The 15,375-nt window shown below is 38.1% G+C and overlaps 1 protein-coding gene across 7 annotated transcripts in view; it reads left to right on the top strand.

The window, feature by feature from the left end:
* The window catches only part of FBXW11 (F-box and WD repeat domain containing 11), a 128,425-nt gene extending 114,568 nt beyond the window's left edge, over nt 1-13,857 (top strand). For all 7 annotated transcript variants that reach the window (XM_048860452.2, XM_048860449.2, XM_048860454.2 and 4 more), the window contains 2 exons: nt 1,208-1,396; nt 11,324-13,857. In XM_048860452.2, the coding sequence (XP_048716409.1) occupies nt 1,208-1,369 (162 nt within the window). In that variant the 3' untranslated portion in view covers nt 1,370-1,396; nt 11,324-13,857. The remainder of the gene's footprint in view (nt 1-1,207; nt 1,397-11,323) is intronic.
* The last annotated feature ends 1,518 nt before the right edge of the window (nt 13,858-15,375 follow it).

The raw sequence follows: 15,375 nt of genomic DNA, 5'->3' as shown, positions 1-15,375 counted from the left end.
TTCTATTAAATGGAAACAATTTGGAATACTATCAGCCTTCCTTAGCCCTTTCTCCTAATTGTAAAAATGGAAAGAATAGATGCAGGAAGGGAGGGGATCTTGTGGTGAGATTACCATAGGAACTCTAATCATTTCAAAGACTACCACCATATTTTAAGTGGCTACCTTAGATTTTTTTTTTTAATTTAATAAAGGCTTTGATTTATGGCAATAATAGGGAAATGGGTAGCTTATTGTATTGGTCATTGAATATACAGGGCATTTCATCTCCAGATTCAAAGCTTGAACCTTGTCCGAGTCAGTAGTGAGCAGAAGTCATTGCTTACATGGTATCTATTTGATAGCTTATGTGAAATGATCTTGGCTTGTCCACTTCCTGCAGAAGAGCCCACAGCACAAAAACTGTAATTGGCTCCCTTATCAGCAGTCTTGGCATAGAGATCAAGTATGGAATGGGCAGGGGGACTCCACTGACCTCTTATTCTTTGAGTATAATTCAATTACTGTATGTATTCACTTCAGACTCTGGTCACTGGGTTATCAGTATGGCACCTTTGGCCAGCCCTTCAAACAGTTTTAAAAAGGTACAATGCCATCACTTACTATGGTGGATCAGCAGGGCCAAGCACAGACCTTTGCAGGGTCCTGTACTAGTGCAAAGTCCTGGTGCCATTTTGGTATTGCTGTTTCTGCGAAGAGTTCCTGGAGGGGCCACTTTTAAAATTCTTTCTCAAGAGCGCATATTGAAACACTAACTACTTTTACAAATAATTGGGCCTGGAATGGCTTAGGAAGTAGCTTATGGGGACTGCACAATACTTTAAGTAGCAGCACTATTTAACATACAAAATCTTTTTGTGCAGCAGATAAACCCTGACAGCTTGTCAGCACTAGCCAGTCTTTTTTTGTTTAAGTGGCTTACTCTCAGTTGGCAGTCTGTCCAGCTTACTTGTAGTTCTCTCAGCCTTTCTCTTTCTGGTTCTCAACTTCATAGTAAAATTCATGGCCTACGCAAACTTTATATTGAAGCCACTGTATTTGCTGCAATATTTAAATAGCAGTAATTCTTCTCAGACCTGTGTATGAACCTTGACCAGCAAGTCAAAACTTTCATTTCCAATTGTGTGTCCAAATGAGTGTTTGAGTATGAAATTAGTGAAAGATGATCCATCTCCTGGCCTACTAACTGAACTCTTACTGTTTATAGGAACATTCAGGACGTGTGTTTAGACTCCAGTTTGATGAATTTCAGATCATTAGTAGTTCCCACGATGACACAATTCTGATTTGGGATTTCTTAAATGTGCAACCCAGTGCCCAGAACGAGACACGCTCTCCATCCAGAACATACACTTACATCTCCAGATAACAGTCTGCACTTTACCAGCCTCATAAGGTAAACTCTTTAATGTCTCCTATACTTGTGTATTCACTGTCATTTGCCTGGTGCTGGTCATAGTAATTTATATATCAGCTGTCACTGAGTTCTCTCAATGTATCTGCTGTTGATGCTGCTGCTGTTTGGATCAGGAAGCCTTTGTGTTGTGGTATCAGGCTTTGATGCTTAAAGCCTGAAACATCATAGTATCTAACTCATCTTCTACATCTTCACTGCTGTTCCTCCTGCCTCTAATCAGGTAGTTGATGTACTAATTGCTATGTTTTTGCAACACATTTACAACTAGGTTGTTTAAAAAGATATTCAGTTGTCATAAGTCTCAAACTGAGAATCAGGCTGGATTTGATTTAAATCACGGCTTGTCTACATTACCCGCAGGATCGACGGGCAGTGATCGATCCAGCGGGGGTCGATTTATCACGTCTAGTCTAGACAGGATAAATTGACTGTCGAGCGCTCTCCCGTCGACTCCGGTACTCCACCAGGGTGAGAGGCGCAGGCGGAGTCAACGGGGGAGCGTCAGCTGTCAACTGACCGCAGTGAAGACCTCGGGGTAAGTAGATCTAAGTACATGAACTTCAGCTACATTATTCACGTAGCTGAAGTTGTGTAACTTAGGGTATGTGTACACTACCCATGGGATCGGTGGGTAGTGATCGATCTATCGGGGATCGATTTATCGCGTCTAGTGTAGACAGGATAAATCAATCCCCGATCACTCTGCCGTCGACTCCTGTACTCCACCGCTGCAAGAGGCGGAAGTGGAGTCGACGGGAGTGGTGGCAGTCTACCCCGCACCGTGAGGACATGAGGTAAGTCGACCTAAGATACGTCGACTTCAGCTATTCTATTCTCATAGCTGAAGTTGCATATCTTAAGTTGATTCCCCCCCCCCCCCCCCGCCAGTGTGGAGCAGGCCTTAGATCGATTTCCCTCCCTCCCTGCCCGCCCCCCAGTGAAGACCAGACCACTAGTCAGGAAGACTCGATTTAATCATGGATTTCTACATAAAAGTGCATTCTTGTTGGTTGTTATAACCTTAATATATTTTCTTCACAACTCAGAGATAGATGTAGGTTTAATTTTTTAGAAGGTACACACTGTAAATTTTTTAAGTGATTTATTTTGAAAACTTCAGATTAGTTTTTCAGCTATATCAGAAAATGATATTGCATTTACCAAAGGTAATTGAAGCGTATATTTATGAAGCCATTGGGAGATGAGCTATCTCTAATTCAACAGGTTAATCATTAATATTTGGAGGATTTTCTTGCCATGCTGTATTAGGAGGAGAACATCACCAGACAGACATTTAAATTGTTTTATTTAACTAAAACAACAACATTATGTATTCTAGATTTTTTTCTTCAACAGCAAACATATAATATTTTAGCAAAACAAGCATATGAATTTTTAAATTTAGTTAAACATTCAAGTTTTTTAAAATCAGGTTTGTTTTTGTTTTGAACTAAAATAGTTAAATGAAATTTAAAAAAACAAAACAAAAATTAAATAGACTGTCAGCCAGATCAACATGAGAAACTTAATATATTGGCTTCTGCAGCTAACTCAGTCGTCTTCACCTTCTTTTCCTGTTTGTTCATAATCTGGAAAAGAAAAACAAGCTTTCCTGCTTTTTCAGGTCCCAAACGATTTCTCAGTTTGGAATGAATTAGTCCAAAGAAAGAAAACATTCTTTCTACACCAGCAGAAGAAGCTACTGCTCTTAAAAGTGAGATTATCACTGCAACAGTCTCTGAATCCAAGTGCCTAAGTGACTTCCACCAGTTCACTGGTGTGACTTTCTTTACAACATCATCAGCAAACATATATTTCTTGAATGGTTCACCCTTAGCTCTGAAGTTTATTATAGTTGGCATTATGGAGGGATGATCGCTGGATGTCCATGTCATAGCCAGCTCTTCTTCAGCAGTTAAGGTTTGACTCGGGTACAGAGTATTGAGAATATTTGCAAGAAAACGAGCTGGAGATAAGTGCTTGTCTCATTCTTTTTTTTTAAATGCTTGTAATTTAACTCTGTCATTGCATATTTCTCTTTTTAGGATCTCACTCAGTTCGTTCAAGATTTCAACAGCATCAGTAATAAAACAGCGATTTCCCTGCCTTTTGTTCAAGGCTACAGAAATAGGCTTCAGGGTAGTCAGCATGTGTTCAACATTTTTCTTAAGCCGAATGTCGAGAACTTTGGCTGTGACAGTGCCATCTAATTTTTCACGATTTTGTTCACAAACTGTCATCAGATTAGGCCAGTTCTTGATCTAGTGCTCAAAACAGTCCACAACTGAGTTCCATCGCACGTCTTGTGAGAGAGTTAGCTTGGTTCCTCCCAATTTTTTCAGAGCAGCTGCTGCAAAGTGGTTGTTACGGAAGTATTTTGCAATTTCAACATTAGCCTTTGTTTCTGGAACACTGAAGTCTGAAGGAGGTGCATCAAATGAGCACTACAACCGTATGTTATTAGCTTGGGACTCTCTCCACTCTTCTAAATAATTTCTTTTCATCTTGGATACATTTGCAGCATTGTCTGTGACCAAGCTGCGTACTAGACGTTTGAATTTTTTTTCACCGTTTGTTATAGCTTTTTCTGCTACTTCTTGTAAGTATTCTGCTGTGTGTGCATTTCCTGATGTATCAATTGTTTCTGTAAGGAAGACATTCCCTTCTTCTGTTGTCACACAAGCACATACAACAGGATCATTGTGGACATTGCTCCACCCATCAAGACTCAGGTTAACAATTTTACCCCCTAGACCTTTTGCACACTGCTCAGTTTCTTTTTCATACACTTCATCCAGCAATTGCCTGCGACATCTGCTCTGTTGGGTGGACTGTATCTTCGTCTTAATGACTGAACCATGTTAATGAAGCATGGGTTCTTAATCATACGGAAAGGAGAGTTTGTTACATAAACAAACTGGGCAATTTTTTCATCAGTTACCTCTTTTTGTAATCTGCTGGTTCTTATTACAAACTTATCTATGGTTGTTTCTAGATGATGATTTGTTTTCCTTTTTGCTACAGGTGATATACTGTGGCTATGTGACATACATGATGTGACTAACACACTATAGAAAGTGATGGTGATCTTGAAGGTGGATAGTCTTCAGAATCCTGTATGTTGAGGATGGATTCTCCTGAACATAATAAGTCAATGCAGTTATTTAATTATTATTACCATACTGCTGCTCATTTAGTATTACTCATTGCATTCACTGACACTCGGTACTACTTTAAAGGTGAAATTGTAAAAGGAAGATGATGTGCCTATTTCAGCTCTTTATTTATCACAACTGCATCTAAAATGATAGTACCGGAGAGTAACAACTATATTTTTTCTTCAAACATGAGAATTTGAGAATAATCCAGAAGGAAGACAGGCAGCCCTTAAGAAAGCAGTATGTAATCAAAAAGTTTACAAACCTGAAGATCCTGCATGTTCAGACATGCTCTTTTCATCACCTTCAACGCAGCTTCCTCCTGAGAAGGAACACGTCTCCTGATGTTGTTTCATTTAGGCAACCAGGCCTTGCATTTCTTTCTTGCATTGTTTGTGTTTTGCACGCATGCCTGTCTTACCCACCGGTAGAGGAACTTCATTAAACTATTCCCAAACTGGGTCTCTTTTATGGCCTGCTGCCATTATAGGTTTTCCTTTCTAGTGAGAGAATGGTATGGGAGTTCTCAAATCAATGAAGCCTACACTCAGAGAGACCTCAAGACTTCTGGAATATGCTTCTCAAACAGTTTCACTTTTGTTTCTGCTGCCTGTCCCTCCCTTCTCACATTTATCTCCAGACTTCCTCTCCTTGTCCAGATCTATTCCGCCCCCAGCAATCTTGTATTAGTTGAACTTTTTGAAACTTTGCACTTTTAGAGAGAGGTAAGGGTTTGACTCTGTGTACACAAATTTGCAGAGGAACAATAGAGTGGAGGTCTGTTATTTCTCACCTCTGTACATTATTTATTTATTTTATTTATTTAAAAACATTTTTGCTGTTAACAAGCATGTTATCTCCGGAGACACAAATCCACAGTTTGAGAACTGCAGTGTTATCTTCTAGACTGAGCACTGAGTCCCATTGGGTAGATAGAAAGATTAACATAAATAATCTATACAGAAGCCCCTGGAACCCCATAAGATTGAGTCCCTAATCCATGAACTACTGGAACTCACTTACAAAACTTTTCTTAAACATTACATGAATATATTGTCTCATACTATAGAATTAGAATTTATTATCCCTATTCCATGTTGAGACATTATAGCTCAAAGGTATATCTTAATTAAAACTATCTTTAGATAGGTTTTTTCCTTCAAAAAGCATTTTATCATAAAAAATCCAATTTAAATTAAAAAAAATCAATTTAAATTTTTTTTAAAAAAAATCAGTAATTTTTATCCACCTTGCTGAGAGTGATGTTAAACCAAAGGTTCTAAACTGTCACACAGTTTAAAAGTTTCTACAATTTAAAAATAACCTATGTTTTTACCATTAATTTTAACGACTGTCCATCAGAATTTTTATTAGATACTTTTGGCAAGTATGCTGTGCCTCCTACCTGCACATTTTCTGGTTAGAAATGGGAGGAGTCTTTCAGAGCCTAAAGCTTATCACGTAGTGTGTGTGAGGAACCTCAGATCCAGTAACTAGACCGAGGGCACTGGGAGTTGGGACTTTCAGAAGTACTCAGAGCTGTCCTGATGTTGCTGTGAGTTTAACCCTTTATTTCAATGGAGAGCAGTGTAAGGCCAACATGAAGCATTTTTCAATATTCCAGACTCAGATTCTTTCCTGGGCTGTTCTGCTGACTCTGTGTGAATTTGGGCATGTCACATAATGCCACTTTCTACATTAGTAGTATGGAGATGAGAGATTTTTTGCAGAGCAGATCTGCCCTTTGTCAGAGAACATAAAGTGACCTGTACGCCAAGATTTTCTTTTACCTTCTTTGGGTGCTGTGAGCCTTAATGATCTATAGCACTTTAAAATGCTTCATGTGGAAACTGTTATATAATGGAGGCATGCTTGAGCTGTAGCTCACGAAAGCTCATGCTCAAATAAATTGGTTAGTCTCTAAGGTGCCGCAAGTACTCCTTTTCTTTTTGCGAATACAGACTAACACGGCTGTTACTCTGAAACCTGTAAATTACAGTAACATTGAAAAAAGTATTCTTGCACATAACAGGTCACAACTTTCTATGAACTTTTAGAGTTCAATTAGATTGTGCTCCTCATTGAGGCTTTTATCTTTCTGTTTCTGGGACTAGCCAGCACTGCCCATCAGTCTCCAGTAAACTGAGATGTATGCCATTTTGACAAATATTCATCATAAATGACAATTCCCTGTGATAACCACAAGTAATAAAAAAATGTTTTCAAAAGGATAAAATACATCATGTTAGGAAGAGTTTGAAGCCATCAGAAGAGACTCACATGAAGTTTGACTGTTTCCATTTCTCTGCAATAGTCAATATGTATTTAGTTGTCTAAGTATATTGGGTAAAAACTCTGCTGTAGATCCATTTGCTAGACCAGTGGAGTATTTTTCTTATGTCATTCATGTGGTTGCCAACAGTTGCACTTCATACTACAGACACCCCCCCCCACCCCCCCCCCCCACCCCCGGACTTATGCAATCGTTCCATTCCTGAAAGCCTTGCGTAACTTGAATTTTGCGTTAGTTGGAAACGTATACCTGTACATTACGCAAATATTTCCGCAACTTGAAAAAGCTATTTCTGGCTTATGGAACTTTTTCCGTCAGTGCGAATTTGCGTAAGTCGGGTCTTACATAACCCGGGGAACGTCTGTATATATAGTAGTGAATGTTGAGACTTGGAAACAGAGGTTGCCTTACCAGGTCAGACCTGAAGCCCATACAGTCCAATATCCTGTCTCTGATGCCAGTGGCCAGTACCAGATGCTTTAGAGGAAGATCAGAAACCTCAGAGTACAGTTATGGAGTAAGCTTGCCCATGGGGCAATTTTTTTTCTTGCTAGAGGTGATTAGTAGTAGTGTGGCTTATGCCCGAAATCATGAGGTTTTATCTCTTTTAAAAAGTGTTTTCCTATCAAATGTAACTGAGCAGTCTCGTCCATATAAATGAGAGAGACAAGGTAGGTGAGGTAATATCTTTTATTGGAGCAGCTTCTGTTGATGAGAGAGACAAGCTTTCGAGCTATACAACAGAAGTTGGTCCAGTAAAAAAAAAATTCTCACCCACCTTGCTTCTCTAATATCCTGGGACCAACACGACTACAACAACACTGCATTCCATATAAATGTCTCTTCTTGCTTTAAGTCTTGGTAAGCTCATGGCCTTGATATTTTGTAACCATGAGTTCCACAAGTTATTTCATTGTTTGCAGAAGACCTTTGATATTTTCTAGGGGGTAGTCATCTTGTTAGTGAAATGTCTTTTTTCTTTGCCTCATGAAATTCCATTTTGTGTTTGTTGAGATGTAAATCATTATAAATTGAAGTTCTTCCCACTTGCATGCCTCAGGAAAATGTTGGCAGCCTATTAAACTAATAACAGATCTCATGAACATTCCAAAGAGAGAGAGGCTGGTTTCTTCCATCCACCTGAACCCAGTGACCCATTTCCCTTCCTCTGGGGGTACCAGATTGGTCTGGAGCTCCCTCAACCCCCTGAGTGGAGGAGGACAGAAAGAGGGCCAGGGTAGGCTGGGCTTCCTCAACACCCAGGAGCCAGCAGTCCATCCCCTGTAGAATAACAGCCGTCTCCTGCTTCCTGTTACAGACCTGTAGCTCAAGGGGTAGCAGTGTGTGCTGCAGTGCTGAAGGCTCAGTGTTCAAGCTCCATTGACAATGCATGGCTATTAATTGTTTACCCTTTTCCTTAAAAAAAAACAAAACAAAAAAAAAAAAACCTCAAAGAAATGAGCAAATTTTTTTTAAAAAAGGTTAGAAAATTAGGTTGCAAATCAGTCACTCGAATTAAGAAATGTCAGTTTCATGGTTGCCCACACAATCTTTAATTATGCAGTCTCTAAATGGGAGTGGCTAATTTACCTTTCCTACACCATTCATTAATTTGAGTACATCTATCTTCTGTTAACTTCCACTCTAAATAATATTAATCATCTAAACACTGTAATATAGATAAAGTTAAGTGTTGGCTAAAGGATACTGTAGAAGTACATGAACAAGCTTTGAGAAATTAAGAATTGTGCTGCAAGACAGCTAAAGGTTAGCATGCATAAAAGATGCATAAAACTCCCTTATTGGCCGTTTATACTCTCCTTAAAGGAGAAGACCAAAGGTCTGAAAAAAGACCAGAGGTCTGTCTGCTAAATTCATTTTGTGTACCAAGTCGGTAACAAGCTTAAAAGGAATGTCAGCCTGGCCAGGAGAATGGGCAGTTTCAGAGCCCCTATTAGCTAGTTCCTTCAGCACTGCCCACCTATGGCTTACAGTGTTTGAAAATTCATATTTGTTTGAATTGTTGCAATATTACTGCAGTGCCTTCAGTGATGGTGTTGGCCTACCTAAAGTTGCCACTGGTTGTGCTTCTAAGGATGTGATCAGACTCCTGTTAAAATGGATAAAAACTACCATTGGCTTTAATGGGAGTTGGATCAAGCCTAAAGGAATTGCATTCGCCATAAACAGGACAACTTTCATATTACAGGTTTCATGGGTCATTATTTGGGAGACAGCAAATGCTAACCATGTGCTTTACACCCTCCCCAAACAATTTCCTTTTTTCTGATTGATTGAAGCCTTTAGAACAATCTACCTGGTGGGAAAACCTCACTTTCTTAGTGACAAAATAAAACAATCCACCAGCTGACATGTACCAATTACATATTTTCCCCACAACAAGGTATAGATAGTTTTGAATGGCTTAAAGGTTGTGCTGAAATATGATTGAGAGGGTTATATTACCTTCCAATCATGGAAGCACTATCATATTTTTCATGCCAGTCAGAAGTATAAATACATAGGCATCTAAAAGTCCAGTGTAGTTTATTTCAATCCACTCCTATGCATTTTAGTCCATTTGGTCAGCAGTGCACCAGTCTCATGACTTATTTTCACTCTTTCTCTTGCCCCCTCACTTGCAAACTCACTTTGATTACGGTAAGATTTGTTGCTGCAAAATGAACTGTTTTTGGCACTGTTAGCAACTTCCCTGCAGATTCCATACATTTAACACGGTTTGGAGCAGTTTATATGTCTGACTTGTCCTATTACACAGCGAACTGAAAACATGCAAAGCTGCATATCCTTGTAGTTGACTAGTCTTGGTAGTTATGTAATTGTTTCTTGGAAACCACACTGTCATTTTCCTGAATTTTTTCATAATCAGAAATCAAAAACAAATCTACATAAAATATATCACTGTAAAATATCCAGTATTTTGTTATATTTAATGGAACAATTGTATATGCTCCCAAACACTGTATGTCTCTGCGTTCTCAAAAGAAGCTTTGTACCCATATTTATAAGTCTCCGAATGTGTATGCCTCTTCAAAGTGAATCATTTTTGACAGCACTGGCAGGGGGTTATAAGAAAGTTTTATTGCCTTCTGTTGAATTCCTTTTGTTTGTTGTAACATGATAAAAATTGTTACCATATGATAGTCTAATATTCTTATATTTAAGCACTGGGGGAAAAAAGATGTTTTAAACCTTCAGCTATGAAAGTCTCATGAATAGAGCAGTTCATCAAAGTCTGCAGCATGTTTTTTGGGAATGGAAAGTGAAATTTAACCTTAGATTTAATTATTTTAAGCTTAATTACAGTAAGAATTTTCAGTTTGGAAAAGCTATTTAATCAAACAGTGTAATCATATAACTGTGTGAAAAGGTAGCTCTTGTGGAAATATTCTATCTGATTTGTGGGCTCATTTCTCAAGATCATTAAGTCTCATTTTCATGTATAAATATAACAAGTAACTGAACTTAATAGTCCTATTAAAATAGAATAAAGGATAGTTTACATGGTTAGATTGATTTTAAAAAAAAAGTGAATGGTTTCACAAGCCAATTTTCCCAATGCAACTGTTTAGACCTATGATTAAAAATTCAATCCAACCAGATATAACGTATGTATATTTGTAATGAAAATGGATAATATTTAGGTGACTTCTGTATAGTGTTGTGTGGTGTGGAGAAGAGGAGGGTTGTTTCCTGAGGTGTGTTAAGAGTAGGTTGAAATTCCTTAAGGTAAGTTTTAACCTTGAACGAGGCCTGTTGTGCCATCTACTACACTTTCTCCTCCTCCCCTGCCAGTCTTTCCCTAAAGACCTAGCAAAGACTTTTGTTTTATATCACATGTAAGGAAAAGGTCAGTTTAATTCAAAGTTGCTATGTTTATCGGGCCGAATTTTCAAAAGCTTAAAAGGGTGCAAATCCCAATCCGTTTACAAATCTGATTTAAAGTATGGTCCAGGTTCCATAATCAATAGAATTAAAATGATGCCCTATAGTGGTGGTATTGTCACCTCTTGAACCTCTAAGGGTATGTCTGCTCTGCAATTAGACACCTGTGTCTGGCCCATGCCAGCTGACTCTGGCTTGCAGGGCTCGGGCTAAGGCTCTCTTTAATTGCGATGTAGGCGCTTGAGACCCTGATCAATGGGCCAACTGTGGGTGTCTAATTGCAGTGTAGATGTACCCTGTACTGATTGCATCATTCTAAAGGAACGCTGGTCCCTTTAGCACTTTTGTTCTAAGGAGTCTGTGCTATACTGATTGGCATACTTAGACTCTTTATTTTAGCAGGCTAATGCCTTCATGTGCGCTCAGAGTGCCTAGGGGTGTTGTTCTGTGGTGGATACCAAATAGCTTCTGACATATGTCTACAAATAATAGATTATATTTGGCCTGATTATAGTTTCCATTGTTTCAGCTTGTCTTTATCTTTTTCAGGGTTCCACAATCTTGAACTACTGGATATCTGGCTACTACATGCCTGAAGATGTTGATTCGCAGCTAAAGTCAGAATTGGTTATAGATGCTGTGTAGATGCAAAACAGCACAATTCTGTATCTCTCTTAATCTTTCCTGCTCCCCTTCAATCCCCAGTGGTCTCCTCTAAGGAATTTACTGCAAATTCACTGACTTCAAGCAGATGAAAATCAGAAGCCTGCCCTTCACTGCAGTGAAAAATCCAAAGCTTCATGTGTAAATTGTCCATATAAACTGAACTATGATGGCTTGTTTTCCAGAAATAAATCAGAAGTCAAGAAAGGACTTGGCCTAATTTATATTGCTTTGCACTTTTGTCTGACTTTAAAGAAAAATATTCTCCAGTGAAATTTGGGTGCCAAACACATACCCAGAATGTACAGAGTTTTGCTTTCAAAGTCACCATGCTCCTTTCGACTTCCTGACAAATTCAGAGCCTGTTTTGTTTGATAGGGGTGTACATTGGACTATTAGAAATATTTCTGAATCTATCAGTAATATTTTTGGATTACAGTTTACTTGTTTCTGCACCAATAATTTCTTTTAATTTAAACATTACCTGTAAATCAGGCTAGATTATCTAAACTAGTTGTATCGCACCGTCTTTTTTTCTTTTAACTGTGCCCTGTAATACAACCGTCCTACCCTTCCTAATGTTTGGTACCGTAAAATCTTCCCATGTGTGCTTGCCTCAGAATTTCAAATACTGTATAAGCATGTAGATACAATGTACGAAACAGTTTAACCTCCAGGTGCTAGAAGTCAGGATCTCCTGACACTACACACTAATACAAAATGTGTTAGCACTTGGCAGCAGGACATTCTAACTACTGGCACTGAAGGGATTAATATGAATTACCTAGAAATATTTCTCTGCAAAAGGAAGTTTTCAGTATTCATTAGGATTTTTTTTAATGGGAACTACATATTTTAAAATGTAATTTCTAAACTTTTTAAAAATTAAAAAAAAGTTTAATTTATGTTCTGTATCTTATATTTTGTGCCGCAGTATTTACAAAACATCTTTTTTTTTTTAAATTGGTAGATTACCACACATGCCTACAGATGTCCTTCCATAGCATTAGTTTGGCTGCTCAATGGAAAAAATGCCATCAGCTAAAGTTAAATTTATTTAAATATGTAACTTGTAACAATTGAGGTGGGGTAGAGGCCCCTTCAAGGAAGTACTATGATGACCAGACTTAAAGTTGAATTTAAAATCACTTACCCATAGCTGTTACACTATGACCTTGTTGTGATGCCATGGTCAATATTTCTCTTCGTTAGTATGTCCTTATTAGGAAATGTCTTAGTAGTTCCTTCTTACTTTGTCATGGTTCTCCTGTCTCTAATTTATACAGTCACATTTATTTAATCATATTTTTCTTTGTGAAAGCAAGACCCTGATAAATGCCATCTTTATAGTGTTGTCCTATTAAGTTGCCATGTATGACTACAGTTTTCAGTAGTTTTCTTTAATGCTTAGTTTGAAAATGCACTAAAACCAAGAGTGTGTAAGATATACCTATTGTCCTGGGGGAGAAATATGTTGTCTCCAATATGTAGCCAGTCATTTCTCTATCATTTGTTGTGTATTTCGTTTTCTGTTGGCAGCACTTTTTGGTTTCAGATTTTCCCTTTTTTGGTTAAGGGGAGTTAAAGAATGTCGGTAACACTTTAGATGACCAGTGATTTAATACTAAACTTCCAGTGCAACAGCTATGGTTAGATGTCATCCACCTTTGTCAGGCATATTCAGAGTGAAGTGCAGAACAGATGTTACTCAACTGTTAGAAAAGTGCAACTTACAGTTAGTCCTCTATTCCATTGAGAGAGAGCTGTTGGGATCAGTGTTTGTTAGAAATTCCCTTTAACTTGTTACTACAAAGATATTTATTTCTTTGAGATCATCAAACCTCATGAAGTACAGAAGATATCATGTTTTGATAAGCGTCTGTAAGATCTCCTTTTGGTAAGCTTGACAGTAGTTTGTGAAAGTGGCTTACTTTATCCTTTTCATCTAATAGCTTTAATATTAAACTGTTTTTAAAAAAGACATCAGTTGCAGCCCTGAAGAAAAAGCTATTTGTTTATGAAGAATGGAGTCCTTTTTTATGCATGTGTAAGATTAAATTCATGTTTTTCCTTGGGAGATAATGGTATTTGAACATGCAGTCTCACCTTCTTTGATTGTGCTTTGTGTAACATAGCAGTGGACTTTGTGATTGGCACCCAAGGAACTTGGCTCCTGGGACTCCTGGCTGCACTCTGGACTTTGTTTTGCTAACCATAATTGAGCAATTGTACATTACTGCTATATTAATGTTTCAAAGCACTGGGATAGTCTAATTCTAACTTGTAATTATGTTTGCCAATGACCTGTTTGGAAAGTTTGTGTATGAACAGCTGATTGAAACTGTTAAATTGTACAGATATTGTTCATGATCTAAAGCTTTGTACCGTGGAATGTGCTTAATAAAAAAAATTGAACTTCATTTGTCCAATAAATTGCTAAGTAACATCATCTAACCCAATGTCAGTATTATGCATTAGTTAATCCAAGCTTAATGCACAGTTCCTTCAAATGCTAATTCAAAGCTAATGCTCTTAATACAATGTTCCCATACTTTATTGTATTATGTTATAAAAACTTTTCTAGCACTTCAGTGCTTCTAACCAATAGTATAATGATGTGTAGTAATTCAGTGCTGGCTTGCGAGTGGTGTGACGCATAAGACCGAAGGCCAAATACTTTAGAATTTGAAACTTTCCTATGGGGGGGGGGCACAACTGCATGGCCTGGAACGTGTTAAAACTTTTCTAAAATGTTTGTCTTAATTCCTTTGAGTTGTTTACTAGCTACAGATCAGCGTCTGACCGAGCTCAACGTGTTTATTCCTTGTCCAGACTGTTTCACAAGCAGCGCTTCAAGTGTGCTCATGATCAGAAAAGTGACTCAACATATCTGCTTTAGTAAGATTCTGCTCTGCCTCATGCATTGACAGAATTGTCAACTGAGTTCTGATGATCCGTGGTGACAATCAGGGACTCTAATCTGTACCACATTCTACTAAAGCTGTGACATCAGTAGAGAGAGGAGTTTGCTTGCTTCCAATTCACAATGTCCAATTGTGATGGCACTGTGACCAAAAACAACACAGAAGCCTTGTCCTGCTGTGAACCTTGTAAATTGGCTATGCGGTTTGGTGTGAGTGAGAAGGTGTGGGGAGAGAAGAGACACCTGGAAGAAATTATATACAAAGTTGTGGAAAGTTGGAAATTTAACCTGTATGGCTGGTCAATATTGGGTGTTAGTTAATTCATCACTGACAGAGGTATCTGTGCAGTTGGCATAATACTGTACAAGCTTCCTACCTATACTTGCACTCGGTACTGGGGATCACTTTTCTGCGGGTGGTGCCATTTTTTGGGTAAGACTGAAAACGAGAAGCGATAACCTCAGTGGTTATTAAAGGTACCATGAACCTTTTCCTAAAACTAGTGTCCTGGCTAGATCCCAGTTTTGCTAATTACATACCATCTCCCTAAATTTCCCCCTATAACTTTAACTTTATTCTTCATGTCCCATCCTGGTGACTGTTGGATAATGCTGTTCAAAATAACTTGACTTTCACTCTGAATACGGATGTGTTTCAATGAAAGGGAAGTGATCCCTATGTATATAATTTTGAATGTGTTTTTGCTCATTTTAGATTAGAGGTTCTAAGTAAAAGGTTACAAAACACTAATTTTTCTAAATCAGTCTGAAAGGCTCAATGAGTCACTTTACCTGACTAAGCCTTTTAAGCATGTGAGATTTCTTGTTTTGTTTTTAAAAAATCCTAGAATGTAAGACTTTCTAGGTGTAGATGCACTCAGACTAAACTTCTTCAAAAAGTTTTATATCTGGTTCTTACTAGGGTGGCCTTTGATTTTCTCAGCAGTCAGCACTATTTGTGATACAAAATAACATCAGATATTTCTGCCTTGTTCCCAGTGGAATTTTGTACTAA

This window comes from Caretta caretta, chromosome 8 (genome assembly GCF_965140235.1).
Source record: "Caretta caretta isolate rCarCar2 chromosome 8, rCarCar1.hap1, whole genome shotgun sequence".
Taxonomy (NCBI): Eukaryota; Metazoa; Chordata; order Testudines; family Cheloniidae; genus Caretta; species Caretta caretta.
Note: the sequence above shows the minus strand (reverse complement) of the source record. Positions and strands in the feature narration are given on the sequence as shown.